Source organism: Hoplias malabaricus, chromosome 9 (assembly GCF_029633855.1).
Source record: "Hoplias malabaricus isolate fHopMal1 chromosome 9, fHopMal1.hap1, whole genome shotgun sequence".
NCBI classification, from domain to species: domain Eukaryota; kingdom Metazoa; phylum Chordata; class Actinopteri; order Characiformes; family Erythrinidae; genus Hoplias; species Hoplias malabaricus.
In genome coordinates, this window is record NC_089808.1 from 41399869 (window position 1) to 41414440 (window position 14572).

Genomic DNA, 14572 nt, shown 5'->3' on the forward strand with positions numbered 1-14572 from the left:
ACGGAACACTGCTGTGAGGATTTGATGGCAGCCACAGAAGCACAAGTGAGGTCGGTGTCTGATGTTGAATGCACTGTTGTGTGTGGATCCCAGTTCTTCCCAGATGTACAGGATGGTTCTCCATCACTTTAGAAAACAGAGTCACACTGCTCTCACACCCAGGGCACAGGGGCTAAAATCATCTTTACATTGACTTCCACTGAAAGTTAAGTCGGACTACTATTATTATTATTATTATTATTATTATGGTTTGGTAGAAACGATTCCTTTTATATTTAAAGGTTCACACGTCCCCTCCAGTCACCAGTCACTGTTCACATTCCCCCAAGGTACAATTACCCAGAGTTCTGAGCTGTGAGGACACAGCCCCTTTGGAGCAGAAAACCTCGTCCCCCAACAGAGGCCGAGAAACCCAGTCCCAGCCAGTGGCGACTCTGAGGGGGGGGGGGGGGGGGTGGAAGGCAGGAGACACACATTTGAAGGACAAGTTAGCGAGCGTCCTGTCGAGCGAGAGGCCAGCGGAGATTAGCCCTGGGGTTAACCCTTGCATGATTACATATCAGAGCAGGGCACACACCACAGCCTGAGTAAATCTCCAGCCGAGATCCAGACGTCCGATCTCGCTCCTAATATGGCCGGCAGTCAGATTCACGCAGGGATAAGGCGGAGGGGGGAAGAACCGTGGCGTAACACATATATACACAACAGCACATACATCTAATCTCTGTTTAATTGTGCGTTCATCTCCAGGATCTCTCCCTGAGGTTAAAACAATTGTCTGGAGTCTTAATGTATGTCAATGGGCAGATGTCGTCCGCTATCTCAGGCTGCCACCAGCTTTGAATCTCACTTCAATAAAGAGGCTCGTATCTGCATGTCGGTGTCAGAGCACGGGGAAGAGTTGGCAGATGTGGGCTGTGTGTGTGTGTGTGTGTGAATGAGAGAGACCCTCTGTCTGTCTGTCTCACCTGGTATCTGTCAGAATGGTGCGCGTCGTCGGAGGAGAGCGGAGAGATGACTGGAGACTCGCCCTCGCGCTTGATGTGCACTGACAACAGGAGAGACTGAGACACAGAGAGAGAGAGGGAGAGAGAGATGAGCAGTCTACAGTCATTCACAGGATAAACATGTCATCCACAGCCCCTGCTCCTGCAGCCTGCGGAGAAAAAGAAGAGAACATCTCCACTTTCTCCAGCAGTGAATCTCCTGTGACAGATAAAGCAGTTGTCCAGGTCAACGGAAGGTAACACGCTGATGGATCTCCATTACCAGCAGGCTCCTGGAAGCTGGGCCCCTGCCCTTTTCCCTCAGAGTGGATCAAACGGGCCCTTTACAATATTATCTCATCATTTTAGTTTACGGCTACACAGACAGAAACATAAAACATAAAATGGCACCTTTCCTGACACTGTACGACACACAGCGTTTACCCCAACGTTTCTTCCCGACGTTAAAGCCATTTCCTGTTCCAGTCACAGAGCCACACAATGCTGCCAACCTCATAATAATAATAACAACAACAACACGTTTGCAGGAGAACACTCACCTACTGATATATCTCTGTCTCATCCTTAGGACTCAGCACTGCAGAAACTGCTCTATGTAACCTCTGGGCGAGCGAATACAAGCGAATTACACACTGCAACTGCAGGGGGAGCCCTGGAGCAACAATATATCAGCTCTTACACAGTGCTGCTTGAAATGAGTAAGGTTCAGTGTTGGTATGTTCCTCCGCTGACGCCGATGCTATTTCGCTACACCAGCAGGACACACACATTAGAGCGCCTGACCCTGAAGACCTCTGCGCAGGCCTGATTAGTAGCAGCAGTGTCACAGCACTGCCACAGAGGGCTCGAAGGACATCTCCCTAGATAACATCACAGGACACGCTGATCTATTATGGAACGCCCTGAGAAACATCACAGGAAAAAAAAAAAAAAAAAGCTAATTGACTTCACGGCTGCAGAAAGGCTGGGAGAGTCTTGATCCCCGTCCAGCTGCTTTTACGAGGCCGCTATAAAATATTTGTATTTACAATCGGCTCCGATTAATCAAAGTGAGAGGAGGGGTGGCGGCTTTAGTGGGTGACAACTGTAATCTAATATTAATACGTGAAAAATGGCAGGCGCGCTCCACGGGGACAGTAAATTAGACATTATGCATGGCTTCTTATGCTTCTGAATTGCAAGGTCAGGAAACAATTTATTTGTGAACTCAAAGCCTTTGGAGCTTAGGGAATATTGTGTGCGTCACAGCACCGATACAGAGAGAGAGAGAGGGAAGGAATTAGTGTGTGTGTGTGTGTGTGTGTGTGTGTGTGTAAATCGTTTATGTAGCTGTGCAGTATATTGAGCATGAAAAATGGAATCGTCCCATCGTAATATGAGAATCGCTAATCATTCATCGCTACCAGCACCGGGAACTCTCCAAATAATGACACTTGAGTTTGAGGACGAGTGCATCTGCTGCTACCCTGCGTCTGATTAGAATCCTTCGCTTCAGGTTCACCGAGAACAGAAGGGAAAGGGGAGGGAAGGGAAGGTTGTCTAGGTGCTCCCTCTGGCCTCTGACTCTTTGGATTAGCACCAGCTGAGCCGGCATGGGGTCGCTATGGCAATGGCTGCCCGAGAGGAGAGTGGAAGCGGACTGGGCCAGAGCGGGGTTAATCCCCTATAGAACCGGCACGCCAGGCCCGATTCATCAGTCTGGACTACAGACCTCCCCTTCTTCAGAGCCTAGCCCCAGTCGGTTCTTCATTCTCCACACGCCGCTGCGGAATACTAAACACGGGCTGTGGAATGCTCCGTCACGTCCAGACCCTCCACAACCACTCCCCCTGACTTACCCCCACCCCCTGACGTCCCTGCCCCGGTTTCACCCAATTTACTCCGAGCTGGGGTCCTGAATGAAAGGAATACAAGGTAAGAGTTGGTATTTTTTGGTTCCGGAGTTGCAGAGTGTGATCATTTATTACAGGAGAGTCTTAACATCAAAGGGGGGGAGGGGTTGGTTTTCTACCCGCCTCCAAAAATTACATAGTGCAGTTTCTGCAGTGCTGAGATGAAAGTAGCAGTGACAGAGGCCCTATTCTCCCTGTTACAACTCAGTGAAGCGTCACATTGATTTTATATCTGTGTTGTTTAGGTCAAATATAACCTACTGTTGCTTTAAAGGAACACTGTTATTCAAATCAGGTTTGTGTCCTGTTTGCATCAATTTGGGAAATGGCCGTACTGTCTTTGCTCATGTATCTCACTCTCTCGGCTCTGTTCCCACCTTTGCACCCAGTGACTCCGGGTTGGCTCCGGACCCACCGCGACCCTGAACTGGACGAGGGTTATGAATGAATGAAGGAATGAATTTACTCCATTTAGTTCTTGGATAACCCTCATTCAGTCCTGGTCTAGACCAGGTCCCACTCTTTGAAGACACCTGGACTAGGGGTTAAGACTAGGGGTTATTGTCAGGCCACAGTCAGGTCTGGAACACATTTTTAATGGACTACTGTTGAGATTAGATATAGTTTTTTGGGCTGTTATTAGGTTGGGAGAGAAAGTGTTGTGTTTTTTCAGCTGTATTGGCGTTGGATTTCAAATTTCAGCCCTAGTTCCCTCTGTTCCAAAGCATCCTCCAAACTGCAATAACGACTTGAACTGATCTTTCAAGCACCATCTGTCAAAATCACTGCAGCTTTTTAAGTGCTCTTTTGGATAAAGAATGTCTTCTGATGGCATTTGAAGAGAGATATAGCAAAAAGCACGGCTCGGTGAGCCTAGAGTGTCACTTTTACACGCCAGGTTTGACGTGGGTCTGCGCTGACGTTAAAAAGCTCTATCTAATCAGGTGCACGGGTCGCTGGAAGATGGGGAAGATTCTCGGGCTCCGGGAAGGACACGTGAATCAGCAATCTCTGAAGTCGATGATAAGATCGATAGGCCTCCGTACTTGGTGCGTCTCCTGTGATATGAAATGTCATAAATCTCTTTTTCTTTCTCTCCTTTCTCTGCCAACATTGTCAAGTACGGTTTTAATAGTAGGTAAGTGCGGTCTTCTTTTAAACAACTGGATCTGAAGGAACTGAACAGCACCTGATTCAAAGAGGCCGACAAGCAATGCTTTCGCCTTCTATTAAGAGAACAATAAGCTCGTTTTCTCTGGCGAGTCGTTACCATTTGACTGTTAAAAAGATGGGCAGGAAACAGTCTCCGGCTCTCACTTTTCCTTAAGTACATTACCACAGGAAATAAAGGACCATTTGAGGAAGTTTTCATTCACATAATCCCCCTCTCTCAGTTAAGTGGGGCTCTTCTTATGTCCTAATAGAACAGAGAAGCTCTTATTGCCACTAATTGTCGCACGGCAGCAGCCATCTTACCTTGGGTGTGCCCGGCGCTGTGATGATGTCCTTGTGTGACGGGTTCTTGCTGTGGAGAGAAGGAAAGAATTAGCGATGAACGTACAGAAGAGTGCTAATATCAGTATGATTCACTGTTAGGGTTCGGTGAGAAGCTGCTCCCTTGAAAAACCTGAAATCTGATTGGATAATATGATAAGAGATTAAGTTTAAAATAATTTTCAAATCACAGATAAATATGTTTAAATCAGGAAAATATGCTGTTTAATAAAAAATGTTGGGTCTGTCCCAAAACCTAGTGAGCTGCCTAAGTAGGCCCTGTCTACGTAGAAAGCTGTTTAAGTAGGCAGTGTTCTAACGGTCGTCTGTCCTCGTGAGGCAGATTATTGAGACGCTGTAGTTAGAGAGCGATTGCGTCACGGCAAGTTCCCGCCCATCGCAAGCAACCGTTGCTTATTTACCTCAGCGGCTAGCGTCGCCTCAGCATTTCAGCGCGGAGGATTCTAATCTGTTTTTATCGCGTTTTTAATTACTTTTGCTCGGGGATAAGAGCGAAATGGACGGGAGTTGTTCTCGCGTTGTATCCTGTGATGGCCTTCGCGGCTTAGGAAGGGTTCGACGCTGCCTTCAAATTCGGCCAAATTAAGATATCTTAGTAGGCAGCATAATGAGGGTCTAAGAATTGGGACAGCCGACGTGTTGGGAGCGCGCACACTGTGACGTAAAATGGTCTCTAGATAGATAGTTCACTAGGTTTTGGGACAGAACCGTTATGTAATATTTTGTCACTGTTAGAACAAATACATTTATCTCCAAATGTTCTCTTAAGAGGGATTTAAAATTGAATATTGTAACATCTTAATCTGAACGTTTCTTTTGAGAGGCCAAATGCTTTCTTTGACTCCCCCCTGTTGTTGATTACGATGCTGTGGCAATGTTAGACCGGTGCTGAACTGATCGGCCAGGACGTGATGTCCGAGGTGAGGGATGGTCCATGGCCTGTAGTGGATCAAATTCAATCTGTTTTTCCTCAGGAAGCTCTTGACTGACGCTCACAGTATTTGGTTTCTGCCGCTCCAGATGTGAGCCGCGCGGTAGAGAGCACGGAGAAGACAAAAGTCCATGAAGCTACACAAATCACGGTTTTAATCATGTGGTGGGGAAGAAGGAAAAAAGGTAACGGCAGGTTTTAGCTGCTGCCCTCTGTGCCACTCAATCCTGGCAGCCCTGGGCCATTCTGTATTTGAAACAATTACTGTCCAAAAGTACCTCTGCTAAGCAGATTTGGGTTATAATTTTTTTATTGAAGTAATCATTCTCATGGATGCGCTCATCCAGTGTTTCCGAGACCTCCCCCCACCTCTCTCTCTCTCTCTCTGTGGTTGAGGCAGAAGGAAATAAATGATTTCTCTGTTATTTGATTTGTCACTGAAGCGCCTCAGGCACTTAGGGCTTTTGAAATATGTTGAGGACAATGCGGCGGCTTGTAAACATTGTATTAAGGAGGCAGCGAGGAGCGGGAGGAGGAGGAGGAGGTGGAGGTGGGATAAAATGGTGGGTGGAAGGGTGGCGTCGCTCCCCCTCGGGCTTGGCCAGAGGGGGCTACATCAACTCCCCACCACCCACCCCTCCCCCAACCCCAAAAGTACCGGCCGATTGAAGATGACTGATTAGAAAGCAGGAAATATTAAACGGGCCGGCCCGAGCGTTCACCGACAATAGGCAGAGACATATCAAATCACATCTCTACTCCAAACATTAATATCCCTTATTCCATCTCCCTCCCTCCTTCCCTCCTTCTCTCTCTCCATTTCTCACACACACACACACACACACACACTAAAAGGCACGATTACTTTTTTTGTCCCTTTCTTTCTGTACTTTTTTTTCTCTGGGCATTTCTGTTTGTTGTTCCACCTACTTCTCTCTCTGTATCTCCTTTGTTTTCTCACTCTCTCTCTCTCTCTCTCTCTCTCTCTCTCTCTCTCAGTATTGTTTCTGCCTGTATATGTATGTGGTTGTGTGATGATGAGGTGGTCCGCTCTGACAGTGTGGTGGTGGAGGGGGGGGGACGTCACCCTTGTCATGTTCACTTCGTGTCCTGTGTCCTGTTTTCACTCGTGGACTCGGGCCGGCCGCAGCCGAGGCGCTGAAATTCAATTTGCTCGGGCCCTAATCTGACAACGTGATTTGGCAGGCGAGCTTGTCCCTGCACAGAGAGGCGAGCGGAGGAAGGAGAGAGGGGACGAGGGTCTAACGAAGTGGGGAGAGGGAGAGAGAGAGAGAAAGAGAGAGAGGGATGCCACTGAAAAGTAAAGAGGTGGCGAGGCCCAGTTAAAGATAATCTAACCCTACGGTGCAAACCCACTCATCCACTGTGTCTCCCGAAATCCTGGGCATTAATGAAGTATGGAACATTTCTGTGAGGGTTTGATGGCATTCAGCCACAAAAACATCAGAGAGCTCAGGTTTTGGCGTTGGACGATTAGTTCTGGATCACAAACACCACTCCCAACTCATCCTGAGGGTTCGGGTGGAGCACCATCATTCCAGAAAGCACAGGTCCAGTTTCTCAACCCAGTTAAACTCATCCGGCCACTCGTGGCGCTGTGAGTGAGGTGGCCTTAACCAGATGTGCTTCTGAATGTTTTACTTTCATCCTGCTCCTTTAATGTGTTTCAGAAGCAGCGCGCTGTCACCGCTGACAGGTGAGGGAGGACTGGGCAGTTGGCCCCGCCCCCTCGCTCAGGTAATAAGCCTTGTGTCTGCTTCTTGTGTAGAGACCATGATTGATCTGACAAGGCAGCAGAAGGGAGATAAAGAGAGAGACAAGGAGAGATAGAAAGAGAGAGAGGGAGGGAGGAAGAGAAAGAGACAACACAAATCAGGGCAGGGCCTTGAAAGAGGATAAATTGCCCCATCAGAGGCAGTGCACTGGTTGTGAGATAATAAACGCACTCCCCCGGCATCATAAATCCACCCGTATGGCACTACAGATCTCACTGGCCCTCACTCACTCACATCCTTACACACACACACACACACACACACACACACAGTCTGTAGGCCTGAATCGAAAACACACTGAAGAAAACAGTGTTTTTCCTGTTATTTGGCCTCGTCTTCCTTTTGGGGACCACCAGCTATTATCTTACATCGTAAGAGGAAGACATGTTTTAAGGTTGGTTTAGGGTAACAGCTGGGTTAAGGTAGTCATACCTACAGAAGAGTTAACGCCATGTCTCCACAAAGTGGTGCAAAACTAAAATGCTTCAGTTACAAATGAGTTTCTGTGGTAATTCAGAGAGTGAATAAACACAGAAAAATTCCATTTCAACCACCAACAAGCTACAGTTTCTTACTCAAACACACCGTTCCACCTTAAAAGATACAGAGCTTCTGAACGAACACAGTCGTTCTCCAGAATCATCAACGCTCCCTTTAATCCATTAGCCCTAGTGTTCTAACAGTAACTCTATCTACTACAGTCTCTAATAGTAACACAGATGAGTCCTGGTGTTGTTCGGAGCACATCAGCCGAGCGAATCCGATCAAAACACAGGTTCAAACAGGGATTAGGCCTCTCCTGTGTACAGAAAACCCAATTGTACAGTTGAAACATCAGTACCAGACCCTGTCTGACACATCTTCAGAAGGAGGGGAAAGCGGTGGGGGTACAGTCTGAGTCGTGTGCATTTTTTTTTTGTTTTTCCTTCCTCTGCCTTATTGCTTCAACCTGCATGGTGACAATGAGAGAGAGACTTGTTAAGAGGCAGCCATCACTGCCAGAGAGCGGAAAACAAGGAGAGGCGATGTCGAGGCCCTGTTGTCAAAGTGACAGGTAGGTGAGAGAGGGAGCGAGAGACAGAGAGCGACAGAGAGAGAGAGAGAGGAGATGAAAGGGGACACGCAGACGGTGAGAGTGGGAGACGTGGAAGGAGGGCTGGGACATTCTCCCTGCACGTCGGAGGGGTTGTCGGCGTGAAAGCGCTACCGCTGGCTTTCAGTCTCCTGTCACCGCGCCGGAGCCCGGTTTGATACGAGCGACAAAGCCGAGGAGAGCGGGGAACGCGGAGGCACTGAGGTTCAGTTTGGCTTGCGCTAACGAGACGCCGCGACAAAGACACGGAGCGCGGAAAACAGAAGGCTGACTCCGCCTCACAGGCTGCGGTTGGAAAGGCCTTGCAGGCGGGAAGACGACTAAATCTGTAGGAACTGGGAGAATTAGAGTTGGAACATACTCAGGAGAGTACAGATGTAGCCATGCTTTACTTAAACACAGGTGCTTGAGTAAATAACTCTGAATGGGCTAAGCTCTGACAACAGCTACCAGAGAGAGACGGAGGAAGGGCGTGAGGGAGAAAGGCTAGCGAGGGCGAGGGAGATGCTGCAAATTGAATAAACACCAGTCGACAATAGTGGGGTTTGTATGGTGCAGATAAAGATTGCTTTTGGTGCTGTTTGCCACCCGCCTCTCACTCGCTCTGTTGGAGGCAAATTGATTACATGGAGGGGCTTGTGGGAGGGGGGGGCTGCTCTGGAAGGGTTTATGTAGATTGCCGTGGCCGGTGGTGCAGGCGAATGTGTAAAGGCCATGATGGATTTCCATTTCCATACACGAGGAGTGGAGGATGCGCTGGAAAACGAGAGAGAGAGAGAGAGAGGGAGGGAGAGAAATGTGGCAGTCCCAATCTCAGACACGTTCACCCACATCCGTCCAGACATCTGCCTAATGCTACATCTTAAATAGCCTTCTCCACTTTGCATGCCTAACCAAACGCTATCATTAAAGGGAGATTTACTACAAATTGCCACAAATTCGCCATGTCACTTCCAATGATCTGTGTTGGTGTGTGTGTGTGAGTGCTGCACAGCCGTGCCTTGGTGGAATGTTACAGCGAGGCGTAAGGTGATCCACGCTGATGTTTTGAAGAACCGCAGGGTTTGGGTTGCTTCTTAAAGCAACACTAGGTTGTATTTCCACCTTAAATTTACAGCTTCACAGTCAATGTGATGCTCCACTGAGCATCTGCCATTGCTGCTCAGCACTGAAGAAACTGCACTATGTGCCCTCCTCCTTCCTTGATTTCAGGACAGTGCTGTAAAGGTGAAAAATACCCTCAGCAACTGTAAGGGAGGCCCAGAAGCGAAAACACAGAATCTTATTTAGGGATGCTTTAATGCCTGAATCAGTGAGTAATCCAAAGGGGTTTCCGATCTAAAGAGGATAACGAGGGGTCTACGAAGTCTAATGGGGGGTGATGTAGGACACAAGGTACTTCACGATGTTATTTATCTACTTTTGGACTTTTGTATTTTACTGTTTTTGACTGATTTTATTCTTTGTCTTCCAGTGAATGCTGTGTAAACTCATATTCATCAGCAGTGTATTAAGAAAACCTTGTATCTCAAAAACAGAAGTGTTACAGAAGGTGTTTGCTAATGTCATCCTGTAGGGTGCGCTATTTTCAGTCACTAGGCTCATTATCTCTCTCTCTCTCTCTGTAGTGTAAGTCCTTGCTCAGCAGTGGTCTGTGGTGGTGGGAGCGTGCTGGGGTTATAACTCAGACAAGTACAGCGAGGGGTTAATGGGAGCACAGCGAGGCGGGTTAAATCACAGCCCAGCGATGCTCCGCTGCGTCCAGCCTGACAAACGAGGAGAGATGACGCCATTTCCTTAAATAACCTCCTGCTTCCAGCAGAGCCGAGGAACAGGGGCAGAGTCCGCTGCTGCTGACCACAGGGGAGGCCACTCCCTGCCCTTTATTAATTATTAAACCATAACTCCTCCCTGATGGATAACTATCACCGCTGCTAGAGCTCTGTCAAACTCTCTCTCTCTCTCTCTCTCTCTCTCTCTCTCTCTCTCTCTCTCTCTCTCTGTGCATCCAGGAAACGAGGGGTAGAAGGATACGCTTATAAGGGACAGCCATTTGTTTAACCTATAGTCTATTAGTAGCATGATTAATATGGATTAGCACGCTGTTAGCAACACACTGAAAAGCATGTACATGTTGTTGAACTCTTTCTGCAGGTCACCTACGTTAGCCTTTCATGACAAGTGACCTATACACATCTAATAATTCAAAGTATATATAATAACTGAGCATTAGTGAAACATCTGTGATCTGCTTTGGTCAAAATACCACAAGGATCCAACCCCACAGCAGCGTTCTCCCCATGTGTAAACAGCACCTGTTTCTGCGCATGTTCCTTTAAATGATAATGAGCCGCTTGCTGTTCGACGCCGAGTGCGCAGCAGTGAGCGGAAGAGCAGGTTTTTTTAGCCGTTTTCGCTCTGTTTTCTTTGTCCTCTGTTTTTACTCAGTGCTACTATTTCTGTGTTTGACCTGTGTTTGACCTCGCCTTTGCGCTGTCAAATAAACATGGGTCCTGTGGTGTTATTTAGGGACTAAGGGAGCCTACGGAAAATGGACTGGGTGGTCTTGTTTCACAGTGTGTGTGTTGGTGGGCTCCAGATACAAGTGATTTTTCATATTTAATTGATGTTAATGGGAGATTTATGCAGGGGCCACGCAGCATCATGGACTATCGACTCCAGACTTCAAACAGAGCTGAACCATATTCCTAACAATACACAAGACACAACATGATATGTGACCTGACTATGACCAGAAGAGACTCCCAGTGTTGTTTATGTTATGTCTACAGACCCCTGCCTCTGATCCTGAGACTTCCTGCCTCAGGAGTGATGGAGCAGGGCAGGCTCCAGTAGCTGCAGGGGAAGATCCCCAGCTGAGGAGAGTAGTGTCCAGGGTTGAGTCTCTGTGTCTAAAAGCCTGACCTGCTGAGCGATGGGCCACGGTGTGGATTCTCCTGATCCACCTGATGTGGCTAACCCCAGCCTGCTCCAAGCCCTGACAGCCTCACAGGCTGATTTATGAGAGTCAGACCAAAGCGGGCAATAGTGGAGAGGTGGTGGCCTGGGCTCATACTGAGGCAATAGGTCAGAACCGTCGTGAGCGTGGAGGACAAGCAGAACTCTACAAGAGTAACTGACCTTGTCAGGAGGCGTTAAACGGTCTCAGGTATATTTTATTTGTTTAAAATCCAGAGGCAGGAGATTAAGGCGAAGAGCCTGTATTATGACAGTGTATACGATGTTAGGAAAATCACAACATATGTAGGAAGTTAAGTTCACGATTTGGAGAGGGATTTTTAACTGAGCTGTGAGATTAGCCGTTAGCGAGGCAGTGTAACGACTTCTTCTCCAGTCGTCCTTTAAAAGAGACATCCATGATTTAATAATAATAATAAAAAAGGATGTTTCCTCACCATTTCTTGCTCTCCATTCTGTTTGAATGTGTTTATGAAGCCCCTGTGTCAGTAAATGGGTAAAGAAACAAAGGGTCTCAGTCCGGAATGCTAGGCTTTCTCTCTCTCAATTTAAAAAACAGAGACGTCCAGACCTTGAAAGGCACGGATTTAGGTGAGGATATTGCTCTTTTCCTGCTCCAAAAAGGGGTAATATAGACTTTTTTATTGTTGCTTTTTCCTCTTTCTAATTACTTAAGGTGGAACTAACTACTAATTCGAGAGAGCGCTAACTGTACGAATGTAAACACAGACTGAACGTGCTACAAAACTAAAAAGCTCGAGTTATAAATGAGTTTCTGCGGTTATTCAAACATCCATCCATCCATTATCTGTAACCCTTATCCAGTTCAGGGTCGCGGTGGGTCCAGAGCCTACCTGGAATCATTGGGCGCAAGGCGGGAATACACCCTGGAGGGGGCGCCAGTCCTTCACAGGGCGGTTATTCAAACAGTGAATAAAAAACGTAAACTTCAGCCACGTACAAACAGCACTCGTTTGTTTCCTCAAACCTGTCGTTCACTGTTAAAAGAATGATGCCGAGCTTCCGAACGTAAACAAACAAGTGGTGTGACATCACAACCTGTTCCTTGTTTGGGTCGCTGAGATTTAAGATGTAAGTGAATCCAGAGTTGGGAGTCTTGCCCAAGGACACATCCTGGTGTAGTGTGTAGTGTATAAGAATGTAAGTTCTCCAGTGTCAGTCCTGTTACGTACTGATATAAACATATAAGAACTACGCGTGGCCTTCCCACTGGGGAACATTTCAGGACGGACCAATAGCAGCGGTCTGCAGCGGCTTGTTGCCCAGCCGCCATATAGGTTTTGTTATGACAATGACAATGCATACGGTACGTATGGCACCGACGACAGCACGAAGGACAGCGGGAGTGAAAACTAAACGTATGTACCTGATGTGCAAATGGGTGAGCCTCTCCATCTCCTGCTCCATGTGCTCCTGCAGCTCTCCGGGACGCAGAAGAACCTGACAGATCGGACAGATGGGGGCCTGGCTGTCATATAGAGACACCTTCTTCTTGCCTGAGACACAGAGGGGGAGAGAGGAAGAGCAGACAGTGAGTTAAGAGTGGAATAGTGTAGTGACCTACATCAAAACTTCTCAAACACACTCTAAATGTCCCTTCCATTGTCAGCCCAGTCAAGCGCTACAGCATTTGAATCTGATTTTACACACAGCAGAGAGAGTGAAGTGAGGAGGAGTAGGAGACTGAGTGAGAGCTGTGTGTGTGCGTACTGAAGGGCAGGGGGGTGAGAGCTCAGTTGCTCAGGGTTTTGTGTGTGTGTGTGTGTGGATTAAGTGGCTGGGATTTCAGCAGCGGGAGAATCCGTCACCCTCGGCCTCCTGTCTCCTGTTCCCTCATTAAAGCAGCCGCAGAGGCAGGCTCAGTCAGCCCAGCACACAGCCACGCGCACTCTCTCTCTCTCTAACACACACACCCTAACTTACTGAAGCTCACTGACTCCCGCCAGCAGCTCCGCTTTACTTCATTAGCTCAGCTTTTGACAACTTCAACTTCTGCTTCAACACAGAGCTCAAAAATACAGCGGAAGTAAAGAGAACAGTTTCCAAAGTAAGAAACACTTTCAAACAAGCCATGCAACAAAATCTAGTGCTCCAGTGTGTACATTTGTGTGTGTGTGTGTGTGTGTGTGTCTGTGTGTGTATGAGAGAGAGAGAGAGAGAAAGGGCATGGTATATTGTCCCCACACATAAAACCCAAAGAGAAGTGAAGAGAAATAGTACCCTGTCTGACAGCTCTATCTGATCCACATTGAGTAGTGATCTAGCTCGTTTTTTAGAAAGTATAACTTTAAAGGAACGCTACGTAATATTTTTACCTTAAAATAACAGCTTCAAAATCATTGTGATGCTCCTCTGAGCTGTAAAGGGGAGAATAGCGCCTCTGTCATTGCTACTCCAGGCTCAGCGCTGCAGAAACTGCACTGTGTAACTTTTAAAGGAAGGTAGGAAATCCACCCTCCCTCCCACGACCTGTTTAATTCAGTACAGTGCAGTGAAAGTGAACCACACTAGTGGGGAGCCCCCGGAGCCAACTTTAAAACAGTGTATTTCATGTTATTAGACATTTTATGTATTGTGAAGCTTTGTTTGGGTTCGACTTTCACTTATGAACTTCATGTCCATCATTGTTTTTGCTGCTGCTATGGAAACTGCATCCCGGCGCAATGCATTCTGGGCAAGCTTCTGAAGTGGACATCACTGCTGACTGGTTCCCTCGCCTCCGAGGGCTCGTTTAACTCACTTCACTTCAGTTCAAACAGAAATGGAACGAAATTCAATATGGCGCCAGGGATTCCCTCAAAGGCAAGTTACACCCAGAACTGAAAGGGAGCAGGAGTTCGAAAAGATGTGGTGGACTGACCTCAAGTATCTCACTCTGTTGGGGCTTGTGGCACGGTGTGTGAACAGGGGGGCTTCACCAACAGTGGGGGGGTGGGGGGGGGTACTGGTGATGACTCATAATTGGGAGTACAAAATTTGGCAAACTGAATCGAATCAAACCGAATCGTTTTGAGATCTGACATTTCACCACGCACTGAATCATTTCCTAGAGACCCCCACTCCGGCCTTAATTACCCCCACAGCGTGTGCTGTGCTTGTGTGAATTTTTATGCACTCACGTCTTGTATATAAACCCAGGTGTGCTCTCAGAAATGTACAAAATAACCCCTGACGCCTTCTCCATGACTCAGAGGCTTCCTGTTTCACTGCTGTCTCTCAGCTCACACCTGGAGACGGCCAATCACAGCGGCTATTTATAGCCCCCTTCACAATAGACCCTCCCCTGAACAGGACATCCTGGATGGACTAGCCATTATGAACACACTACATTGTGATAC

The 14572-nt window shown here is 47.5% G+C and overlaps 1 protein-coding gene across 1 annotated transcript; it reads right to left on the reverse strand.

The window, feature by feature from the left end:
* Positions 1 to 846: 846 nt before the first annotated feature.
* On the reverse strand, positions 847 to 12758 carry LOC136706691 (E3 ubiquitin-protein ligase RNF220-like; the record flags this gene model as incomplete). The annotated part of the gene is made up of 4 exons (XM_066680285.1): positions 847 to 870; positions 969 to 1064; positions 4376 to 4424; positions 12601 to 12758. Coding segments are annotated over 4 exons (327 nt in total), but the record flags the coding sequence as incomplete, so codon positions are not given.
* Between the last annotated feature and the right edge of the window lie 1814 nt (positions 12759 to 14572).